This window comes from Carya illinoinensis, chromosome 5 (assembly GCF_018687715.1).
Source record: "Carya illinoinensis cultivar Pawnee chromosome 5, C.illinoinensisPawnee_v1, whole genome shotgun sequence".
NCBI lineage: Eukaryota > Viridiplantae > Streptophyta > Magnoliopsida > Fagales > Juglandaceae > Carya > Carya illinoinensis.
Window position 1 is genome coordinate 9348872 of NC_056756.1, and position 19484 is coordinate 9368355.

The 19484-nt window shown below is 37.6% G+C and overlaps 4 protein-coding genes across 7 annotated transcripts; 2 read left to right on the forward strand and 2 right to left on the reverse strand.

Annotated features, from left to right (window-relative positions):
* Positions 1–583: 583 nt before the first annotated feature.
* Positions 584–11359, reverse strand: LOC122309707 (probable ubiquitin-conjugating enzyme E2 23). 3 transcript variants are annotated; one of them, XR_006242505.1, is made up of 10 exons: positions 11034–11347; positions 7947–10007; positions 7176–7316; positions 6219–6689; positions 5739–5808; positions 5495–5634; positions 5032–5343; positions 3840–4133; positions 1214–1253; positions 584–926 (listed from the first exon to the last, which is right to left on the reverse strand). XR_006242505.1 is itself a non-coding variant. In XM_043123290.1 (9 exons), the coding sequence occupies exons 2-8, from the start codon at positions 10005–10007 to the stop codon at positions 3882–3884; spliced, it is 3447 nt and encodes a 1148-aa protein (XP_042979224.1). In that variant the 5' UTR covers positions 11034–11347; the 3' UTR covers positions 584–926; positions 3840–3881. The 3 variants fall into 3 exon arrangements, 2 of the variants coding, with proteins under 2 accessions (XP_042979224.1, XP_042979225.1); XM_043123290.1 differs by lacking the exon at positions 1214–1253; XM_043123291.1 differs by lacking the exons at positions 584–926; positions 1214–1253; positions 7176–7316 and having other exon boundaries at positions 3625–4133; positions 11034–11359.
* LOC122309708 lies at positions 1644–2412 on the forward strand. Its single transcript, XM_043123292.1, has one exon. It carries the CDS (start codon positions 1785–1787, stop codon positions 2232–2234), a length of 450 nt encoding a protein of 149 aa, XP_042979226.1. The 5' UTR covers positions 1644–1784; the 3' UTR covers positions 2235–2412.
* A 585-nt stretch (positions 11360–11944) lies between the features above and the next one.
* LOC122310673 (trafficking protein particle complex subunit 2-like protein) lies at positions 11945–13748 on the forward strand. 2 transcript variants are annotated; one of them, XM_043124768.1, is made up of 5 exons: positions 11945–12106; positions 12209–12305; positions 12447–12525; positions 12617–12698; positions 13368–13748. In XM_043124768.1, exons 1-5 carry the CDS (start codon positions 12074–12076, stop codon positions 13506–13508), a joined length of 432 nt encoding a protein of 143 aa, XP_042980702.1. In that variant the 5' UTR covers positions 11945–12073; the 3' UTR covers positions 13509–13748. The 2 variants fall into 2 exon arrangements, with proteins under 2 accessions (XP_042980702.1, XP_042980703.1); XM_043124769.1 differs by having other exon boundaries at positions 13173–13429.
* A 972-nt stretch (positions 13749–14720) lies between these two features.
* Positions 14721–19132, reverse strand: LOC122310672 (probable 26S proteasome non-ATPase regulatory subunit 3). Its single transcript, XM_043124767.1, has 8 exons — positions 18931–19132; positions 18549–18739; positions 17884–18021; positions 17669–17805; positions 17464–17518; positions 17283–17393; positions 16345–16584; positions 14721–15448 (listed from the first exon to the last, which is right to left on the reverse strand). The coding sequence occupies exons 1-8, from the start codon at positions 19007–19009 to the stop codon at positions 14936–14938; spliced, it is 1464 nt and encodes a 487-aa protein (XP_042980701.1). The 5' UTR covers positions 19010–19132; the 3' UTR covers positions 14721–14935.
* Between the last annotated feature and the right edge of the window lie 352 nt (positions 19133–19484).

Consider the following 19484-nt stretch of genomic DNA (forward strand, 5'->3'; position numbering starts at 1 on the left):
CTTATACACCGCATTCTTAAAAGTTTTTTTATATGGAACTAATTAAATTGTTGACTTTCTATTATGAAATGTGATCCTAAATAATTGTTTGTACCTATAGAGTATTTAACCTTAAACTTTAAAATGAGTGATAATCCAAGAACTAGTTAATATAAAATATACGCTATCGATAGTTAATATGATGCGATCGAAAATTGTTAATTGATTTGACGTATCGTTGGCATGACAAGATTTAATTTATAAGAAATGCTTCTAGACGGTGTCTCCTATAAGGAGGTATTATTGGAAACAAATAGGGAACTACCGCGTATGGGTTCCTCAAGAATTGCTTCTGGACGCATAGCAGGGAATCAACTTGTAATCTCTCTCTCTCTCTCTCTCTCTCTCTCTCTCTCTCCTTTTGAATTCTGCTTTCTTTTGAACTCTCTCTCTCCCCTTTACGAAAACCATCCCTAACCTCTCTCTCTCATTCCCTTTCTTTAATGAAAACCATCCCTAACCGTGAAAACGAACCTGGAATCTTGCAAGACCTGCAACCTTGCAAGACCTGCAACTTCACCATGGACCTCAATAGTTCCTAGCCTCGAGCAAATCCCACCCATCATATTGATGAGCACAAACTATAAATAATTTGTTATTTACAAATTTCATACAAAAGCCAGGAAATTGGGCTATTTACAAGAACTAAGAGTAGCCATTGCGCCCAAAAATTCAAAATTGGAAGAATTAGAGGAAAACTAGAAGCCCCTTTAGTTCCCACAGCTAGGAATTTAATCACACCGATTTGAAACTATAAATAAAATATCCTAGTTCATTCCATTGATACATCCACAGCACCAATACCGATCACTACTGAAGCTCCAGTCCATTTGAGTCCTAGATCACCAAACTATGAATTAACAAAAATCCAAACTGCAAATCAGAACCTGCAAATCAAAGAGAAAGTAAGAATAATTAATTCTATACAAAAATTTATGACATAATCTTCTAAATTAATTTTTTTAAATAAAAAAGAATAAGAAACGATTTTTAATTGAAGGGGAGATCAAAATAAACAAACTCGCAAATTTTATTACATTAAAGAAACTAAATTTAAGGCCAATCTTTATTATCTAGAAATAGAATAACACTGCAGATAGATACATACAAAAAATATAAAAGGAAAAGAAAATAGATAACAAGACAGAGAGACACAGAGAGGGAAGTTCACCACCTTGATAGAAAGAGAAGGGTGGGTGAATTGGAGTTTGGATCTGTTAGAAAAATGAAAGATATAAAAATGATGGCGAAAGGCAAAGGTAGGAGCATATCAAAAAAAGAAAGAACCCAAATTTCAAAAGGCAAAACAGAGAAAGGAATGAGAGGGAAGGAGAGAGACGGAAGGGGGTAGAGAGAGAGAGAGAGGGGAGGAGAGAGAGTTTGAGAAAGAGCACCTACTCGAAGTGAATCTCCTGCAGAGCAGCTCATAATTTTAAAATTGTAATCTCTACGTGGCACTACGTTATTGAACTCCAATAAAAAAAGTTTAAAGGAAGCACGGGTCTAAAGTTTTTCTCTTCATATATATTCTAAAGTTTGATTTAATTTGACTTAAGACAGCAAAGGGATACTGCTCTGCACCTACTTTATTTACTTAAACCGACTTTACTTATTTATTTGTTTATTTGTAACGCTTTGAGCAAGTAAAGTTTAGCTTGTATGTCTTCCGCGCAACCAACTAAACTCAAGCCCGGAAGCTCAAAAACCCTAGAAAAACCCCAGCCTCCATTTTTCTTCATCCAACAATGGCGGGCGGGAGATTCCGCGAGCTCCTAAAGAAGTACGGGAAGGTGGCCTTGGGCGTCCACTTCTCGGTCTCTGCGGTTTCCATCACCGGACTCTACGTCGCCATCAACAACAACGTCGACGTCGAGTCCCTGCTCGAGAAATTGCACATGGGTGGTGTCGGCTCCTCCACCAAGGATCACGCTACCCCTGAATCTTCTTCTTCTTCTTCCGAGGGGTTTGTGGTCGAAAATGAGAGACTGACTTCAGAGTCTCAATCGACGGTGGTTATAGAGGAGAAGAAGCGGAATCGAGTGGCGGAGCTCACCGCCTCGACCGGTGGGGCTCTGGCCCTGGCTGTACTCTGTAACAAGGCTTTGTTTCCGATTCGGGTTCCCATTACCATTGCACTTACGCCTCCGATGGCGAGGTTCTTGGCTAGGAGGGGGATCGTCAAGAACGGTGCATAATATTTTTTTTGAGAGAAAATTTGTTGGTTCTTTTTGGCCTGAACTAGTTTTCCATTTTTTCTTGCCTATTGCAATGGGATTGATTATGGGTACGAATGAATATGTGCCTGGAAATTGTTGATCCACCTGAATTTCTGGTGAATAAATCACATTGATTAATCAAATCCTATTTTTATTATGTGCTGATAATTAGAAAGAGAGAGAGAGAGCATGTAAGAAATAAAGCGTGATTAATTGAAAAAGAAGGTGGGGATATAGCTATTTAGGATTTTATTTAGAACACATATAAGAAAGGTTCCTCATTTTATGTAGTTTTGAATATCCCACTCTATGATAGCTCTTGTCAGCAATCTTCTGCATAAAAATGTTAAGTTTTCTGGATCACTCGGTGTAATTTTGTGAAAAAATGTCCCAGAATTCTTGCTATAACTGTTATATTATAGAACCAGCGCGATTTATTAAAATTTATTATTTTTTCCGAATTTGCTGCTCAGACAAGTCCTACTTTTATGGATTTGGATCCCCTGCCGTTCCTATTTGGACTCTTAAAATTTAGAGTGGAAAAAAGATAAGGAAAATGCTGCATCCCTATTTTATTTGTATATATTTTTACTTAATTGTTGAAAAAGTGTTGAAAGTGTTTTTAAATGAGCCTGTGAGTTTCTTTTTAAATGTTTAAAGGAATTTAAAAAATAATTGGAAAAAAATACATAATAAAAAAGTAATTTTACACTTCTCGATAATCCTCAATGGCCACTCTCGGTGGCCCTTCTAGGATCCAAAAAATAAACACATAAAATTTATAGCTAAGTAAAATTCTCAGATAATAATAAATATTCAGTAAATAATATAAAATTTATTTTATGTGCGCCCAATTTCAGGGAAAATAAATCCTTCTCTTATCTCTGTTAGTGATACTTAACGCTAGACCCTAGAGATCATGATATGCTCTGTTGTAATGAACTCAGTCTCATATCATGCTGTTGTAATATACTCATATCATGTTTTATCGTTAAGGAAGCCAAGCAAATATGCCAAGCAAATATTATGTTTGCTCGTCTTTTGTTAGATTAGTCCTCAACTCTTTGGTTGGTACGATCTGTGGTGGTAAGTTCTGAAGAGCGTCATCCAACGGTCCCAGAAAAATAAATTAGAAAGGAAATACTCTAAAAGATTTTTATTTTCTACACATTAGTCTCAACTGTGGATTGTTGAACTCAACCACGGTGGTATCTCTTGATTTAGTGGATACTTTCTAGGAGAAAAACGACCTCCTCTCAACTTGTCTACAAGCAAGGTCTTAAATTCAGAAAATACAGGCATTTCAATAAACGAACAGGAAAAAAAAAAAAAAAATAGTTTCAAACTAAATACAAAACAAACGCAATCATTTCCAATATGCTGTGTGAGCTGATGAAAAGTTTCATTTATGAAAAAAATAGGAGATCCAGCAATTTTGCAGACTAGCCTTCCAAACGAGACACGGGAACGTTTCTATCACAGTTCACATAAATCAAACGTTCCCAATGCAGGAAAGCCTTTTTACATTGATGGGTAGCTGCTGGAAATCTGAAGTAAATTAATGATAATGAATCAAAGACTGACCTAGTTGAAGTTGGTGGCTTGACCAAGATGTCTCCAAATACGCTAAGACTGTTGCAGATGCTTAAATTCAAGACAATCAGCTCCAACTTCACTAAGTGCCACGAAAAGCTTCGGCAATATCTTTGCTAGCATCAACTTGAAACCAACTGAAGTTGAATTGGCATTGCTCTTATCACTCACAGAGGCGTCCTCAGTTAGAGAGCCTATTAAACTACCTTTCATATATACATCACAGGCCTTAAGGATGTAATAACCACGCTTCCTGAAATGGTCTTTAACAAGCTCTTCGAAGTCCTAGAGAAGCCATTAAGAAGGTAAAATACTTTAATTAGTCAAAAAGAAATATAAGTGCAACTCTAACTTGATTATATATTAGATTCCCCGAAATAATAAAAACTTTTACCAGGATGTTTTATTATACGGCACAATGCCTCAACACAATTAAAGAACAAACTAAATGTCTTCTTGTCTAATGTTCATCCAAAAACTTAATGCCACTATCTTTTGTACTTAAAGAATAAAATATTCCCCTGCGGCTGACTACATGATTACTTTGTGACTTCACATAACGCCTTTGAACATACAGCTGAATGATAATAATATTATTGCAGGTTTGACCAGACTTTTGAACATACAGCTGAATGATAATAATATTATTGCAGGTTTGACCAGACTAAGCAACGGTTCTAGCCCGACTCAGAGAGCTTTCCACGCACACTACCACACCTTCATCAACAACGCTTACGGGATACCATGCCCAATGCACATCTGCAAACGAGATTGATGTCCATGGAAGTGGGCAAGAGTGGGACTTGCTTAACAAAAGTGGAAGGATGGCTTAAGATATAAATCAGCCACCTTGTTTAGCAAGCAAACAAAAAGGACAAAAAAGGAAAAAAAAAAAAGAAAAGAAGAAAAAGAAAAAGAAACCTAGGTGGCACCCCTCCTGGAGATCACCACAAAGTACTATGAATATTATCAGCACAAGGTTCCCTTGATTTTTTAAAATAAAGTACAGGTGACAATAAGGTGGGAATGAAACTTTGTTGACAAGATTTTGGGCAAATAGGATATGTCTATGATAATAAACGGGAAAGGGGTTATTCATTATAAAAAAAAAAAAAAAAAAAAAAAAGCAAAGGGCTTTGAACCAAGAAAAGCTAATATTGAATACTGGAATAGGACACATTACCTTTGGGGGCTTCCGCATAAGATACATAATTGTCTTGCAATTTAGCAAGAAAGTATTCTCATTGTATGACAACGAATTCTTCTCTCCCTCAGGCGTCCCAATCTGCCTATCATAGCCAGCCTCATTAAAATACGGCTTAGAATTTAGCACCAATCCCTGGAGCGAAACAAGCACTTGTAGGATGCTAGAAGACTTTGGATCCCAGACTTCATTTCCTTTTCCAGTCCAAGTATTTAAAAGGCTAAGGCACACCTTGCCTTCTTCATATAAATTTGGATTTATCCGCCAGCCACCCGAATGATAGTATGATGACTGCACATCACAAACTTAGTCAGATAACAGATAAAGACACCCTTTTCCACATCAAACTGAACAAAAATGTCTTTGGGATCAGTGAGAAAATATGGAAAGCACAGCTTATAGACCAAAGATAGAACTAGAGATTAACATCAGTATATCTTACTGGAGGAACATCAGGGTACTCTGGTGGAAGGTGAAAATCAAAGAAAAAGAGGCCATCTTGGTAAGGTGTCCCATATGCCCCAACTATAACAGCCCGTAAGAGATCCATTCGATCTTCATAAACTCGTACGTAGATTGTATCTGTTAAACACTTCTGTTTGTTAAAACCAAGAGTTGCTAAAATAGGATAAAATTATCAAAGCCTTGTAACATACTATAAATTTGATGTCCTAAGTATTGCTTACCAGGCAGATTATTCTGAAGGATGCTCCAATCTTGTTGAACCTTCTTATACCACTTCCTTCCATTGTTATTCTGCAAGATACATTCATTTGCAAAGGGGTTGAAAAAACAAAACACAAAAAGTGATCCTTGTGAGAATGAGAGTGATAACTGAACATATTGAATAAGCATCTCCTTGCACATTCCGCCTCCCCCAATGCCCCCCCCCCCCCCCCCCCCCCCCCCCCCCCCCGCGTGCGGGGTTTTGACAAGATAACTATACATTCTTTTTCTAGTTTCAAAAGCTGAATTCCTCCAAAGCCCTTCCAAGTTACTGCACTCAATATATCCACATAGTTTTCCTTATGTGGATCTAACTGAAGAGTAAGCCTGTCAGATCTAACTAAATAAGGAAGTTTAATTGTAATTATGATAGAATGAAGCAAAACAACATTGGTATTTGTGGCATCAAGGATGATACCAAAAATGAAGAAGGCATTCACCTGTCCATATGCACCAAGAAAATAATGGTCCATGGGATCTTTAGCTATATCGAAGTGTTTGAAACCGCAAGTGTCATCCCCAGAACATGCTGGTGCATTTGATTCTTCAGTCCTCAAGTTACCTGAAGCCTCTGCCGCTTCTAACAGTTTTTGGGCCTCAGAGGCAAACTCTTCTTTAACATCTGTACCAAAACTATCAATGATGTTTGATTTCTGAGAACTAGACTCATTACTAGAATCTTTTCCCTCAGAAATCTGAATGATCTGCTGGGATTCAACCTCACTTTCAACTTTGGAATCCAAACAGCTTGGATCTATATTCTTTTGTCCCCGTGAGAATATCCCAGTGGCCAGTCTTGTAACAAACCGAAGTGCAGCTAAGGGAACTGACAGTGCTGTATTTTTGCCAGAATTCTCTCCACTTTCTTCTGGTTCAGAATTTGCGTAGTGGGCATCATGCAGCCCATCTTCCTGAACATCATTGACTACAATCATTCACTCGACCAGCAGAAAAAATGATATGCACTATTGAGTAAATCTTAGTTCTAGTACTAGCAAATTACACGCAAGGAAGAAAAATAGAATATGAATTATGTACATTTTGGCAATCATGTAGAGGAGGAACTGACCATAAAGGTTCAGCTCCAATATAAGGACAGAGTATTTGTTTCCCAACATGCACTTGACCATCCAATCTATTACACTTGGAATTATTGTAAAATGAATGTCCATCATTAAGATTTTGAAAATCACAAAGTGGAATTAGAAAAGTTCAGATATGAGTGGCCATAGTATAATTTTTCCAAACACCATTTTTGTGAATCCTGTGACAAGTTGAATTACAACTCCCATCCCAGAATGCACACCACACACACTAGTTTCTTTGGTCGGCCTTCTTTAACAGACAGTAAACATATTTGAATGACACACATGATAACGCTCTAAACAGAAACACACCTCTTGAGAATTTTCAAGGGCATCCATTTCATTGTCATTAACAGTTTCCCAACTAGCAGCATCATCACTAATTTCACTCCCAGCAGCCATTGACTCATCATCATCATCCCGACCAACAACATATATTGCTTGAGGTCCAACCTAACGACGTACAAAAGATTGAAATAAGCAAATCAAACACTATGAGAACTCTTACACAAGAATGGAAAATAATCAAAATAATTGTGTGGTCATGGTGGAACATATTAGTGCAATAGACTATGAAATGATTCTCCCTTTAAGCTGCCAGTTTAGGCTGACCAAATAAAGAGAAAAGAAAAAGTTACCATATTGCAACAATCTTATCCCATTGCCAAACAATCATGAGATTTCAAATTACATTCCCACTTCCATCTAGTAAGCTCAAAACAAACCATTTCAGGAAACATCATAGATCTCCCACAAGATACACTCTGGAGGTTTATGTGACACCCTTAATGCCCTATTTGTTCAAATTTAGCCATTTTACGTAGCTACCAGATATTTAACATCTAATTGATGAAAATAATAACATTCAAATCTGGAATAAAACAGCCTTTATCGTTTTCTGTCTTTACCAAGGGGATGTATATATGTGCAGTACTTATGTTATATATTTACAAACTCAAAGTTGCTGATTAAGCACAGTTTTAGATAAAGACTGAAAAAATTACAATGTACGCTTTTCTCATTCATAAAGAGAAAGAAAACATTATTAAAAAAGAACATAATATTATGTTGCAAGTAATATACCGTTGAAACCATCCCATCAGCCCATGTAACTTCAATATCACCATTGCTAAGACCAGTTATATTCCCAACCCAAGAGAGATCTGAGAAGCCACTACAAGCTTTATATTCAGATACATCATCTACTTTCTTACATCCTGAGTGCCTTTTCATATCCTGTTTAACCTCATCCGGCCCATTTTGCTGCTTTGCTTGATCAATGGAGTCTATGCCAGTAGCTGTTTCTGCAGAAACAGAAACTGGAGATAATCGAACAACTACATCCCCATAGCAGTAATCATAATCCGGATGTCCCTCCAACTCATAGACGCTTACAATTTCCTCCTTGTCAAACTCTCGAGGATCTTCTGCACGGGTAACTGGCTTTAACCACCTCACACAAGCTGTTCGTTCCTTGGCATTCACACTTTTCACAATTCCGACACGCCTGATTTCACCAACATCGTCACCATCATCAGTGGCCTTCTCAACCACATACTGCTCAGCAACAAACTCGTGATCACCAGGACTATCAATCGGAATTAAACTTGTTGAGTCCAACCAGTGTCCTATCTTTCCATCTTGCCATGCCACATCAACCTTTGTCACTGTATTGACAATCAAAAGGGCTCTTTCAAAACTTTCCTCTTTCTTTCGAGTTTTCCTGTCCCTCCTAACAACAACTTTACGGATCTTCTTGCGATGAAGAGGCCAAGACTCGTGAACAGGCTCCTTAGAAACTGACAATGAACTACCGCAAGAGCTAGACTCGGTCTCATTGATGGGAAAGTTTCTATCATTTCCATCCACTGCAGGAACAGGATCAAGATCCATGGATTCACTATTTTCATTTGATTCCTCCAATGAAACCTCTTCTGAATCACATCCACTTCCCAGTTGAGTAGAATCTAATTCACTATTGATGGAATGATGCAGTTCTAATTTTGATAAATCACTGTCTAAGGGAATGGAGGACGGAAGTGCCAATGAGGGGAGAAGACACCAGTCACCCAGTTGCCAATTGGCATGGGAAAAACAAGACAACAGTTTTAAGTTTTTTGGACTCTGTTCTTCAGCAGGGGCAGTTGAAGAATCTGGTCCATATCCGGCAGATGCTATCCAATAAATAAAAACCGATCCTACTGTAACCTTTGTAACAGTGCCTTCCAACCGATTAGCTTTCCATAAGCCAGATAGCCACCTAGAATTCTTGAAAACTGATGAAGAACTAGCCCTTACACGCTGGCCTGGATAATAAGGAAAATGCCCGTCTTCAAGGATATTCTTGGAAATTGGTTTTAGACGTACTGGCTCAGCTTTTGGAACCTTACACACAGAACCATCATCAAACAAAACAGTCACATTATCTAAAACATCATCAATTCTACCAAGCCATGGACCAAGGACAACATAGTCACCCACAGTGAAATCCCTTACACGTTTCAAATCTTTGGATGAGACATCTTTCATAACAGACCCATCTGAAGCTAATAAGTCAACAGAGATATTCACATCCACGACAACACCCACTTGCCCCGTTGGGTCCGAAGCAGTGGCAACAAAATCCCCATGTAAGAATCCACGGTCAACAACTGCTACATCATTAACATTTACGGTTGACTCATTTTCATCCATCCAAAGTACTCGCACCTGGTCTGCCGGCAGAGGATCACTCTTACCACCACCTCTTTTCCAATCACTATTGACATTGGCATTGCTATTTCCATCACCATCTTCCTCATTCTCGCCACCATTGTCTTCATCATCATCATCATCATCACCGTCATCATCCTCATCATCAGTAATGCTGCTATCTGAATCTGTTTCACCTGCAACTTCAGTCACTATCCCCGTCATGCCACTGTTATTTCTCTTCACAACATCTTGCCTATAGATATATGGAATATTGTGGTTGTTACTGGCAGTGTCCATAGGTTTGCTAACTTCCTTACTTTCACTATCTACACTTGGATCACAAACAAGCCCGCTTGTGGTAGAATAATCTTGTTTCGGAGAATTATTATCATGACGACTTGTGGTAGGCTCATTAACCATACCGACAGAGTCATATTCTTCATTTTCCATCTGAAAAAAATCATAAGAATAAGGTAAGATTATCAGTCCATATTTTTATCGTTCAAACCAAAATCACCATGTAACAAACAATTCATCCACATACAATATAATATAATGACTGTCTACACTCTTAAAAGAGTTTCAGAAAGAGAGAGGTTTCAGCAATAAATCTAAAGCAAATAAAGAGACCACAACTTTTCTGGTCTTGCAATTCTTTCAGTCTATTCCCTAAGAAAATGTAACACCCAGCTAATTAAGAGTCATTTGATAGAAAAGTTGATTATCCCATTTGGGAAATCTGAATATTAATCAACTTCCATTTACCTCCAGATTGTAAGCACAAATTAGAGTTTTACTGATTACTTAACGGGCAATCTTAAATATATAAGAAAAAACATTCTGTCGATTCTCAAATCAGAGGGAGACCCCAGAATATTTTTATAAAACCGTTTGTATACCTATCCATTACTTCTCCCCAAGACACCTTAAATCAAATTATCGCCAACTTATCTCCACATTCAAATTAACGACAATCCCAGAGCTTAATGTCAAATCCACTAAAGCTCAAAACACAAAGGTATTCGTCCACCATATAATAAATTTACAATCTAACAAATTCATAATACTCATTCACGCACTACAATAATATTAATTCCATGCAAATGTTACGCATGAAAAAAGTTCTTAGATGTCCTAATCCCGATTGATCATGGACCAAATAGTCGAAACATATACAACACAATAAAATCATCATAGAAACAGTAAATAAATTTCATATTATTTTAATGAACAAAGCTAGAAGAACCCTAGGGTAGCTCAAAATCTACCAAGCCAGCAGATCATCTAACCTACAAGCTACGCATACCAGCTCAAATCCATGTAAAAATAAGCACCTAATTGGATCAGAAATTGGTTTAACCGACATAAATAACGCCGCAAAATTTAAATGTTTAGAAGGAAAATAAAAAGTCCGCCATTTCTTTTGAGAGTTAGGCGAGAGGTAGCAGCTGGATTCAAGATCTTCTGAGAAATTACCTATTCGAATCGAAGACTTTGAACCCTGAGAGATTGAAGAAGAAGATGAAGAAGAAGAAGAAGAAGAAGTGTTGTCGTTTTCGAACAAGGAGCTCCTGTTGGAGAATATAATGCGGAGAGAAGAGTGGGGTGAGGGGCGAGAGGGGGAGCTGGAGTCTGGAAGAGGATGTGGGGGTATAATGGTAATTACGAGAATGTCGAATTGTCTGTGTTTATATAGGGGCAGGTGGGCCGCCGTGGGGTTCGAAATGACGAAGACTGGCCTTGGGTTTGGGTTATTATAGATTCATTTCATGAAAGAAGTAACGAGTTAGAAGAAGCTAAAATTGGTTTATGCTTTGCTTTAAAATAACAACGTATTCAGTTTAAGCGAAAATCGAAAAGGCATATGCTTTCTTGGTCCATGAGAGACCCCGAGTGCTGGAGTTTTACAGGGACAAGCCAAACGGTTGCCCTTCTTCGCAAGGAATGATTTAAATTCGATTCTTTTAAATTGATAAAAGATATCTCCTACCAATAATTTAATAGAAATACGAAATATTTGTATATTTTATGATTATATTTAATTTTTTTTTAAATGATGAGAATAGACATGTACATTAAATTTATGCGAAATTTCTCTGTGAACTAAATATTTTTCATTTAAAATTATTGGATATTTTTTTAGAATTACATTATTTTTAAGAATTAATTTAAGATGTTATCTTTGTTATTTCTAAAACAATTCAAACGTGTTGTCGAATGAAATCTACTTTGAAGAATGGCTTGAAGAATGGGATGGATATCAACGTGCGATCCACGCGAGACCTACGCGATCTCCTCCCGTAGGACGTCTTCACTACCTATTTGATTAAAATTATATTTTATTATGGTCGGGCCGGGCTCTTTTGAGTCTTTATGCTGGTAAGAACGGCCCATGTATCTCTATGGGCCTCCATGCCCAACACAAAAAGGTATAGCGAACAGAGCGAGACAAGTACAACTGCATTTGCTCCAGTCCATATGAAAAACGCATCCGCTCTGTACGTAAGACAGTGAAGATGATCGTCTGCGTCGCCGTCGTCGGCCACCAGGTGCGTACACCCGAGACAAATCATATACATATGTGTATATATATTTATATATCTCTCTCTCCCTGGTTTTTTTCGAATATTTACTTTAAATTTTCTTCACAGAACAACCCGCTCTACATACAGAGCTTCACGGAGGCTGACGATGCCCTCAAGCTCCACCACATCGTACACTGCTCCCTAGACGTCATCGACGAGCGAGGTAATTGCTATTGTTAAGGATTTCGGATCCTCGTCCATGATTCGTACGGTACAGCTTATAGGATTTAGGATTTCAATTTCTCCAGCAAAGCGTGTTGTGTTTTTCGAAAATTGATTAAATTTGAATCATTTTATGTTTCAGTGAACAATCCCAAAAAATCTGGACCGACACTAAATGAGACATTTCTGGGTCTGCTTTATCCGACCGAAAATTACAAAGTGTAGGTGTAATTACCGATGCAATGGATTAATATTTTTTTTTTTAAGGAAAGTGTTTCTTCTTGCGATAAAATCATGTTGTGCTTGTGGTAGGTACGGGTATCTGACCAATACGAAGGTGAAGTTTATCGTGGTGACAACGGATCTAGATGTCAGAGACGCGGATGTTCGAAATGTGAGTTTGGTTATCAATTGGATTTATTTTGTTCTATGGAAATATTTTCCCGGAAAATCGAAGTGACTTTTTTGCTTTTAAGAGAATGTACGATATCCGTGACGAGAAATTAAATGGCATCATATTACGAAAGGAAGGAAATGAATTTTTGGTTAGTTTTGTATGGCTTACTGACAAAAATAGGAAGAACTGGAATTCCAGTGATGTTTTTATCAATTGTATGTTGTCTTGTCCTTGTGATCCACTCCCAAAATTGTTGGTGGTTGGACAATTCTTTTATGTTATTTTAATTTTCTCGGTGATATGCAGACCAGACAAAATCGTGTATAATACATGTTTATGTAAGTTGCTTGATATGTCCTTTTAGAAATCGCTGGTTTCCTGCCTTACAATCCACTTATTCCATAACAGAATGGTTGCCATTTTTTTTGCTTGCTTAAAGCATTTTGTGAATAGGATTCATCCTACTCCTAGGTCATTTATGGCATACAGAAGGAGCTGGTGCAGCTGCAGCAGGATTTGACAAATATCATTGCAGATTTGAATAGGCCCACTCCTATTTTCTGTTGCAACTTTCAATTACTGTAGTCTTCATCTCCACCATACTATGAATGACATCTCTTATAGTTGTTCCTGATTTTTCATTTTTCTGTGGAATATGCTGTACAGTTTTTCAGGAAGTTCCATGTTGCATATGTAGATGCGGTTTCAAACCCATTTCACGTGCCAGGTAAAAAGATAACCTCCAGAACTTTTGCAGAAAGGGTCAGCACCATTGTCAAATCCTTTGGGTTGAGTTCAGCAGGGTGAATGGCTGCCGCCCATGTAGAAGCTAAACCTTCATGAATCTTCCTTTTGTGACTTGTTGAATATGCTTTTTTCCCCTTTTGTGTTGCACTGCTCTTGTTTCACCTAGGAATTGGACTCAGTTAAGCTCATCCATTTGAATCTCAGGAAAATATTTAGAGATTGAAACATTTATCTTTCAATAGAACTTCAGTTCAAGTTATAATGGAAATACAAACAGGCAATCTTGTTATTTCTTGTCAATGTGTATTGACAGAAAATAATTTTACGATCTTGTCAAACAGGTAGTTAATAATTTTCTAATCTAATTTCATTTGCAAAATAAACATTCTAATCTAATGTCATTTGCAAAAAAAACATAGGAATTGAGTTACTTAATCATGCTTAGTGGAAAATGAGCCCGTTGGGGTCCAAGCTAATACAGTAAATTTAGGCCAGGATTTGCCAAAATATGAACTTTCAAGTTTCTAAAACCAGTAGCAGGGGCAGTTTCAAATGTCTTAAGGGGATGCTTCGAAGATCAGAAAGAGAATCTCATGATAGTATCTGCTTGGTGCAACTTTGGAATGGAGTCAATGGACAATTAAACTGGAGGGACATACAGTCATAAATCCCCAGAAGTTCAATTACGCCAGAAACATGTTCTAGGTTCCTGGTATTGCCCGCGAAACTAAACCCCTCATGCTCAGTAGACCTTGCAAAATGCCACGGAGTGACAAAATGAATGCCAATTTGTATGAGGGTGCTGTAATTTGGGTTTATTATGATAAATGGAGCCATTATTCTCCCGAATAGGTTTGTGATTTACAGAATGAAAACATCTTATAGGTTTTCTTTTTTAAAAAAATAAAGAAAATAAATTAAAATTTGACGAGGACATCGGAAGCTATTTACTTTGACCCGTTTGTTTGGCAGTCTTTCCACCTCGCATAGATTAAGCGCACTCCCAGCTTCCCAGGACAAACACCCCACCGCATTGGGCATTCACGTGTAAATCTCAAAGAAGTCAAACTCACCATACCAAATTACCAATCACTGCTGTCACAGATCACAATGATTGTAAGCCAATGGCCACCTGAGAAGCGTCGTTTTTCAGAAATTGATCTCAAACCTGGAAAAAAACTTTAAACTAGAACCATACAGCACTATTCCCCGCCTGGAATCAATGTAGAATATCCACTCTGTCACCGCCATTAACATCATATTCAACAGAAATTATGGAACTTCAGAATAAAATTCAATATGGTGAAGTATAATCTGTCAGATTTAAAACAATAAGCCGATGACATAGTATAGATTGAAAGAAAAGGCCAACGATAGTCAAACAAACAGTAAAAGAAAGCAAGCATCCAGCCGGACAGCCGGGGGATTTTCAAAGAGAAGGAAAACTTGAGGGAAAGCATTGCACAAAGCATCAAAGTACTGTGTAATTAAAACTCATCATCATCCTCCTCAGCAATATGCTTGGCAAGCTCTTGCTCTTGCTGTTGCCTCTCCCTCCTCTTCTCTGCACTTTCTTTCTCTTTATGAGAATTTGGTGGAAAGCGAAGAGCACGCACTGCCTCATTATGCATATTGAGGCAGAAAGCTATCCTAGAGTTAAATGCAAATTGAGGCTCATTTGTAGAGTAGATGTCCCCTGTCTCCTTGGATACCATCCATCCATTTGCATGATCAATAGTGGCATCAATTGCGCCATCTCGGATTGCCTTTGATACAATACTCTCAGCATCAGCTACAGGGTTTGCAGAATCCAATCTCAACTTCTTAGCAACATCAACCAGAGAGATCCGGGAGTAAGATATACTGATGTTGCGTAGCCCAGTCCTTATGACATTGTGCCGCAGCCTGACAATCAAATTATGGGTCCGGTCTGAATTGAAGGTACTTGAGAACTTCTCGGCAACATTTCTGAAAAGGTCCAGATCACCAATTCGTACAGCCTGAGAAAAAAAAAGCATCTTGATCCAGGAGGAGAAAAAAAGTCTTCCTCAATGTTTAGCAAAAGCTGAAGAACCTAAACGAGGACTTGATCCAAAACATACCATACCAGACCTAATACAATGAAGTGTTACACATTTTGAGTTTATTGTCTCAATTAAGATAGCAGAACCATAAAGGGTATCCTCACACAAATTCTTCTTCCTCTCCTCTCTCTCTCTCTCCCTCTCTATTTTTCTTGTTTTGTTTTTTTAGGTCTTCTTTCATAGCTAAAAGAAAGACAAATGATCTCTGACCATGATCTCTATTGTTCTATCAGTGGGTTTAATCAAGATCATCTGAAATATTCTAATGATTGCAATTCAAATACACCCTCTGTGCCATACCAATTGTAAAAGCTAACATTATAACGTAATTTTGAAATGTCCTATCATTTTGTACACCCATTTGCTAAAGTAGATATCCTTTCTGGGACATCAACAAAGGGAAGGTAGAAAATCCTGAGGGAGTATAGTTTTAAGTTGGAGTTATAATCGGATCAAATTCAGATAAGAGTAGGTTAGAAACAATAGTTTTGATGCATGAAACCTAGCCTTTTTACGTACTTTCTATTAGCATAAAATTTGGATCCAGAATCGATTTATATTTGTATTTGGATCCAAACTCGGCTATGTCTTCAAAGTATCAGTGGTTTCGGACTTGAACTTGGATTCAGGTGCGTATACATACATACATATATATATATATATTCCTATATATATATATATATTATGTAAAGCCTGTATATATTACTGGAACTTCGGTTTCTTTAAACTCAGCTGTGTATTTAAAGTATCAGCCCTATTCTACATGGGAAAACTGAAATGAATGACTTAAGTATGGGAAAACCTGGACTTACATTTGTCAATTCAAAATATGGCCTTAAAGCCTTCTCCATGCCTTTCTGCATAAACACGGTCCTCTCCGGAATTTCCCCTAGCAGTAAGCGAACGATGACAGCCCACTTGTTGCATTGAACTCGAAAACCAAGTGCTGCAACAGGGGCTTTCCGAGCAGCTTGTAGGAGGGATTCTTTTGCATCTGTATACTCCAACTGAATTGTCCTGATCTTTCCTAGGTAAAAGAGGTAGCGGCAGAACTGGACAATACAATGGTTAGTGTCAGAAAGTGCAGCTTATAAGTGGAAAGAAATAGACATAAGCCTCTGGTTGACTGGTGTAATCAATGCATCAGTGGGATTGGCAACTAAACAATCCTCCAATCCCACTCAAAAAGGGGAAAAAAGGATAGTGCCTTGTTCTATGGCAACTGGATCTCTCATATTTATTTTTTCGAAAAATCCCAAAATTTTCACATATTTTCCAATTCCCTATAAGTTATGGACCAATATTAATTTTATGCCAATAGGTTACAAAAGTACTTACCAGTCATGGGATATAATTAAAAAAGAAAAAACAGTGATGGGATAATGAAGGGATGTCTCATATTTACTGTCAAGGAATGCTTATCATACCCAAAATTCTGCAATGATTTTTTTATAAGACTTCTGAGATAATAATAATAATGATCAAGTGAATTGAATCCCGAAAACTTATTTATTTATTTTTATGTCATTGAACCTCACAAAGGTAGGGCCCTTAGGATCCAACCCTTTTGGAGTAAACCCCAGATAAACAGCCCCATAGAGAACTGAGCCATAGATCTAAGAACTTAATATTAGAGTAGCAGATATGCAACCTAGCCTACCATAGAAAACTGAATTACAACCTAAACATGTTAAGTGAGTCTAAGTTGTAATGGACATATAGCTACATAGTAAAAACAATTGAAATTTACCTGCTGATTTGAATGGGCTTCAAATCGAGGTGCCTTTGACCTAAGCTTCTCTGCTTGATCAAATAAGTTGTAATGAAGGTAGTTGCGAAGCAACAAGTTCAGAAGTGTTTCCTGCATTGCGCCATTCCACATATAAGAAAGTAGTAATATAAATGCCCATGCCTCTTCAACAGAAAATTACCTGACCCAACTCATCATGCCGCAGGGTTGCAATTCGGTGAAGAGCAAGGAGGTTACTGTTAATGCAAGTGTGTCTAAGTTAGTCGTACATTGGATCCATATAAGACATGCAACAGGCACATTCAATCCATTACATCTTTGGCTCAATTACATAGATAGAACATTGATCAATGAGAATCAAGTATTCATGACATAGGAAAACTCACCCTCTAATTTCAGCAAGATCTCCAGTGAGCTCATAGCAAAGAGAGTAATAGAAGTAGAGCCTGGATGCTAGGACATCAACAGTTCTCCTATTCAGGTTCTTCAGTCGGGTGATGCTTGCTGAGGCACAAGCTTTTGCCTGAGAGACAACAATGTTATGTTTTACACCATGTGTCCAAGGTTATTTCTTACTAACACCTCAATCTATTAATGTTACCTCATTGTATCTCTTCTGATCAATCAGAAATATTAGGATGAGCAAATAGCAGTAAATCTCCAGCTCTGGTAATGAGTGTTTGCCAGGAGTTTGAGTTGTGGATGTTGCAGTGTCAACATCCATGTCATGTACATCGTCCTGTAACCAATCCTCAATAGTTGAAGTGCTTTTTTAAAAAAAAAAAAAAAGTAGGAAAGCAGTCATTAATAAAATTAAGACCTAGCCCAAGTACACAGGTCATTTACAAGAGAACCGCCTAGCTAGAATTATAAACCAATTCCCATAATTGAAGTAATTAAAAACATGAAGAATATTTGACATATAAACCATGACCGGCGATTTAACAATACGTATTTCTTGGGCTCTGGCCTCTCGGCAGGACAGGGAGGCAATCCTCAACTCAAAATCCCAGGGCTTGGGGTATCTGGTCTATACTCTGCCCCATAATGTCCCATAATTATTCACCAAAGTATAGCTGCCATTATTATACGGCAGAAAAGCTTAAGATATGATCTAATTCCCAATATTACACACTGGGCATCACTCTGCCCTTTACGCTCGGATTATTACTCCAAAAATACATATCATTCCATGCACAAACATGCAATTTTTATCGAGAACAGGAAGTTCAAGAAGAACCAAAATCACAACGCCTCCAATGTTACCTTCGGAAGATACGAGGACAACCGACTGTGCAACTCAGATCCCGGGGCGACAGCGAAGACGAGGAACGCAGAAAGAACCTGCGCATTTAACTTCCGCCTCAGCGCCATGGTGAGTCGGACCACACGCACAATTCGTCGGACCTCCCGGGCATACGCACCAGTCTCAATGAGAGACGCAATCTCCTTCAAATCTGAAGCATTACCCATAAAATACAGATTTCGCCCAATCCAAATCAAACATTCAAACTTCAACACCAATTTTCGAGTATGAAAAACGCAATCAAACCCCAACTAACCAATTTAGAAATTTAACAAGAAGAATGGAGATTTAGACCCAAAATACATATAATATACTTTACTGGTATGTAGAGGATGATCTTACGGTGGAGAGTTGACGGAGGAGACGAAGAAGCTGAATTAGAGGGAGCTGGGAGCTCCTTCATCTCTACGTCTTGGGTCATGTTCGACGGAAATGGACCTTGAACTGGGCTAGATATGGGGTTTCGCCTACTTGTTCAACACTCCAAGTCGAGAGGAGATGGGAGATAGAAACGGGGAAGGAAAGGAATGAGATTATAAAAGAAAAAAAGAAAAAGGAAATATGTTAAAACGACAATGCCTTGGCCCCTAAAGAATAGAGTCGGCTGAAAACCTTTTTACTATTTATTAAATTTTTAATTTCTTAAAATTTTAAAATGTCTCAAAAATGAAAAAACGATTTCATGTTCAATCTAAACATATTTAAAGAAATTTTCTGCTAAAAAATTTCACTAATAACTTATTTTTATTTTAGTGAAAAATATAAATATAAATATTAAAATTATTTTACAAAAATAAAAAATAAAAAATATAAAAAATAATATTCAAATAACTTTTCAATTTTATCTATTATATTTATCTTTCATAAACTCAAAACAAATCATATATGGAAAATAC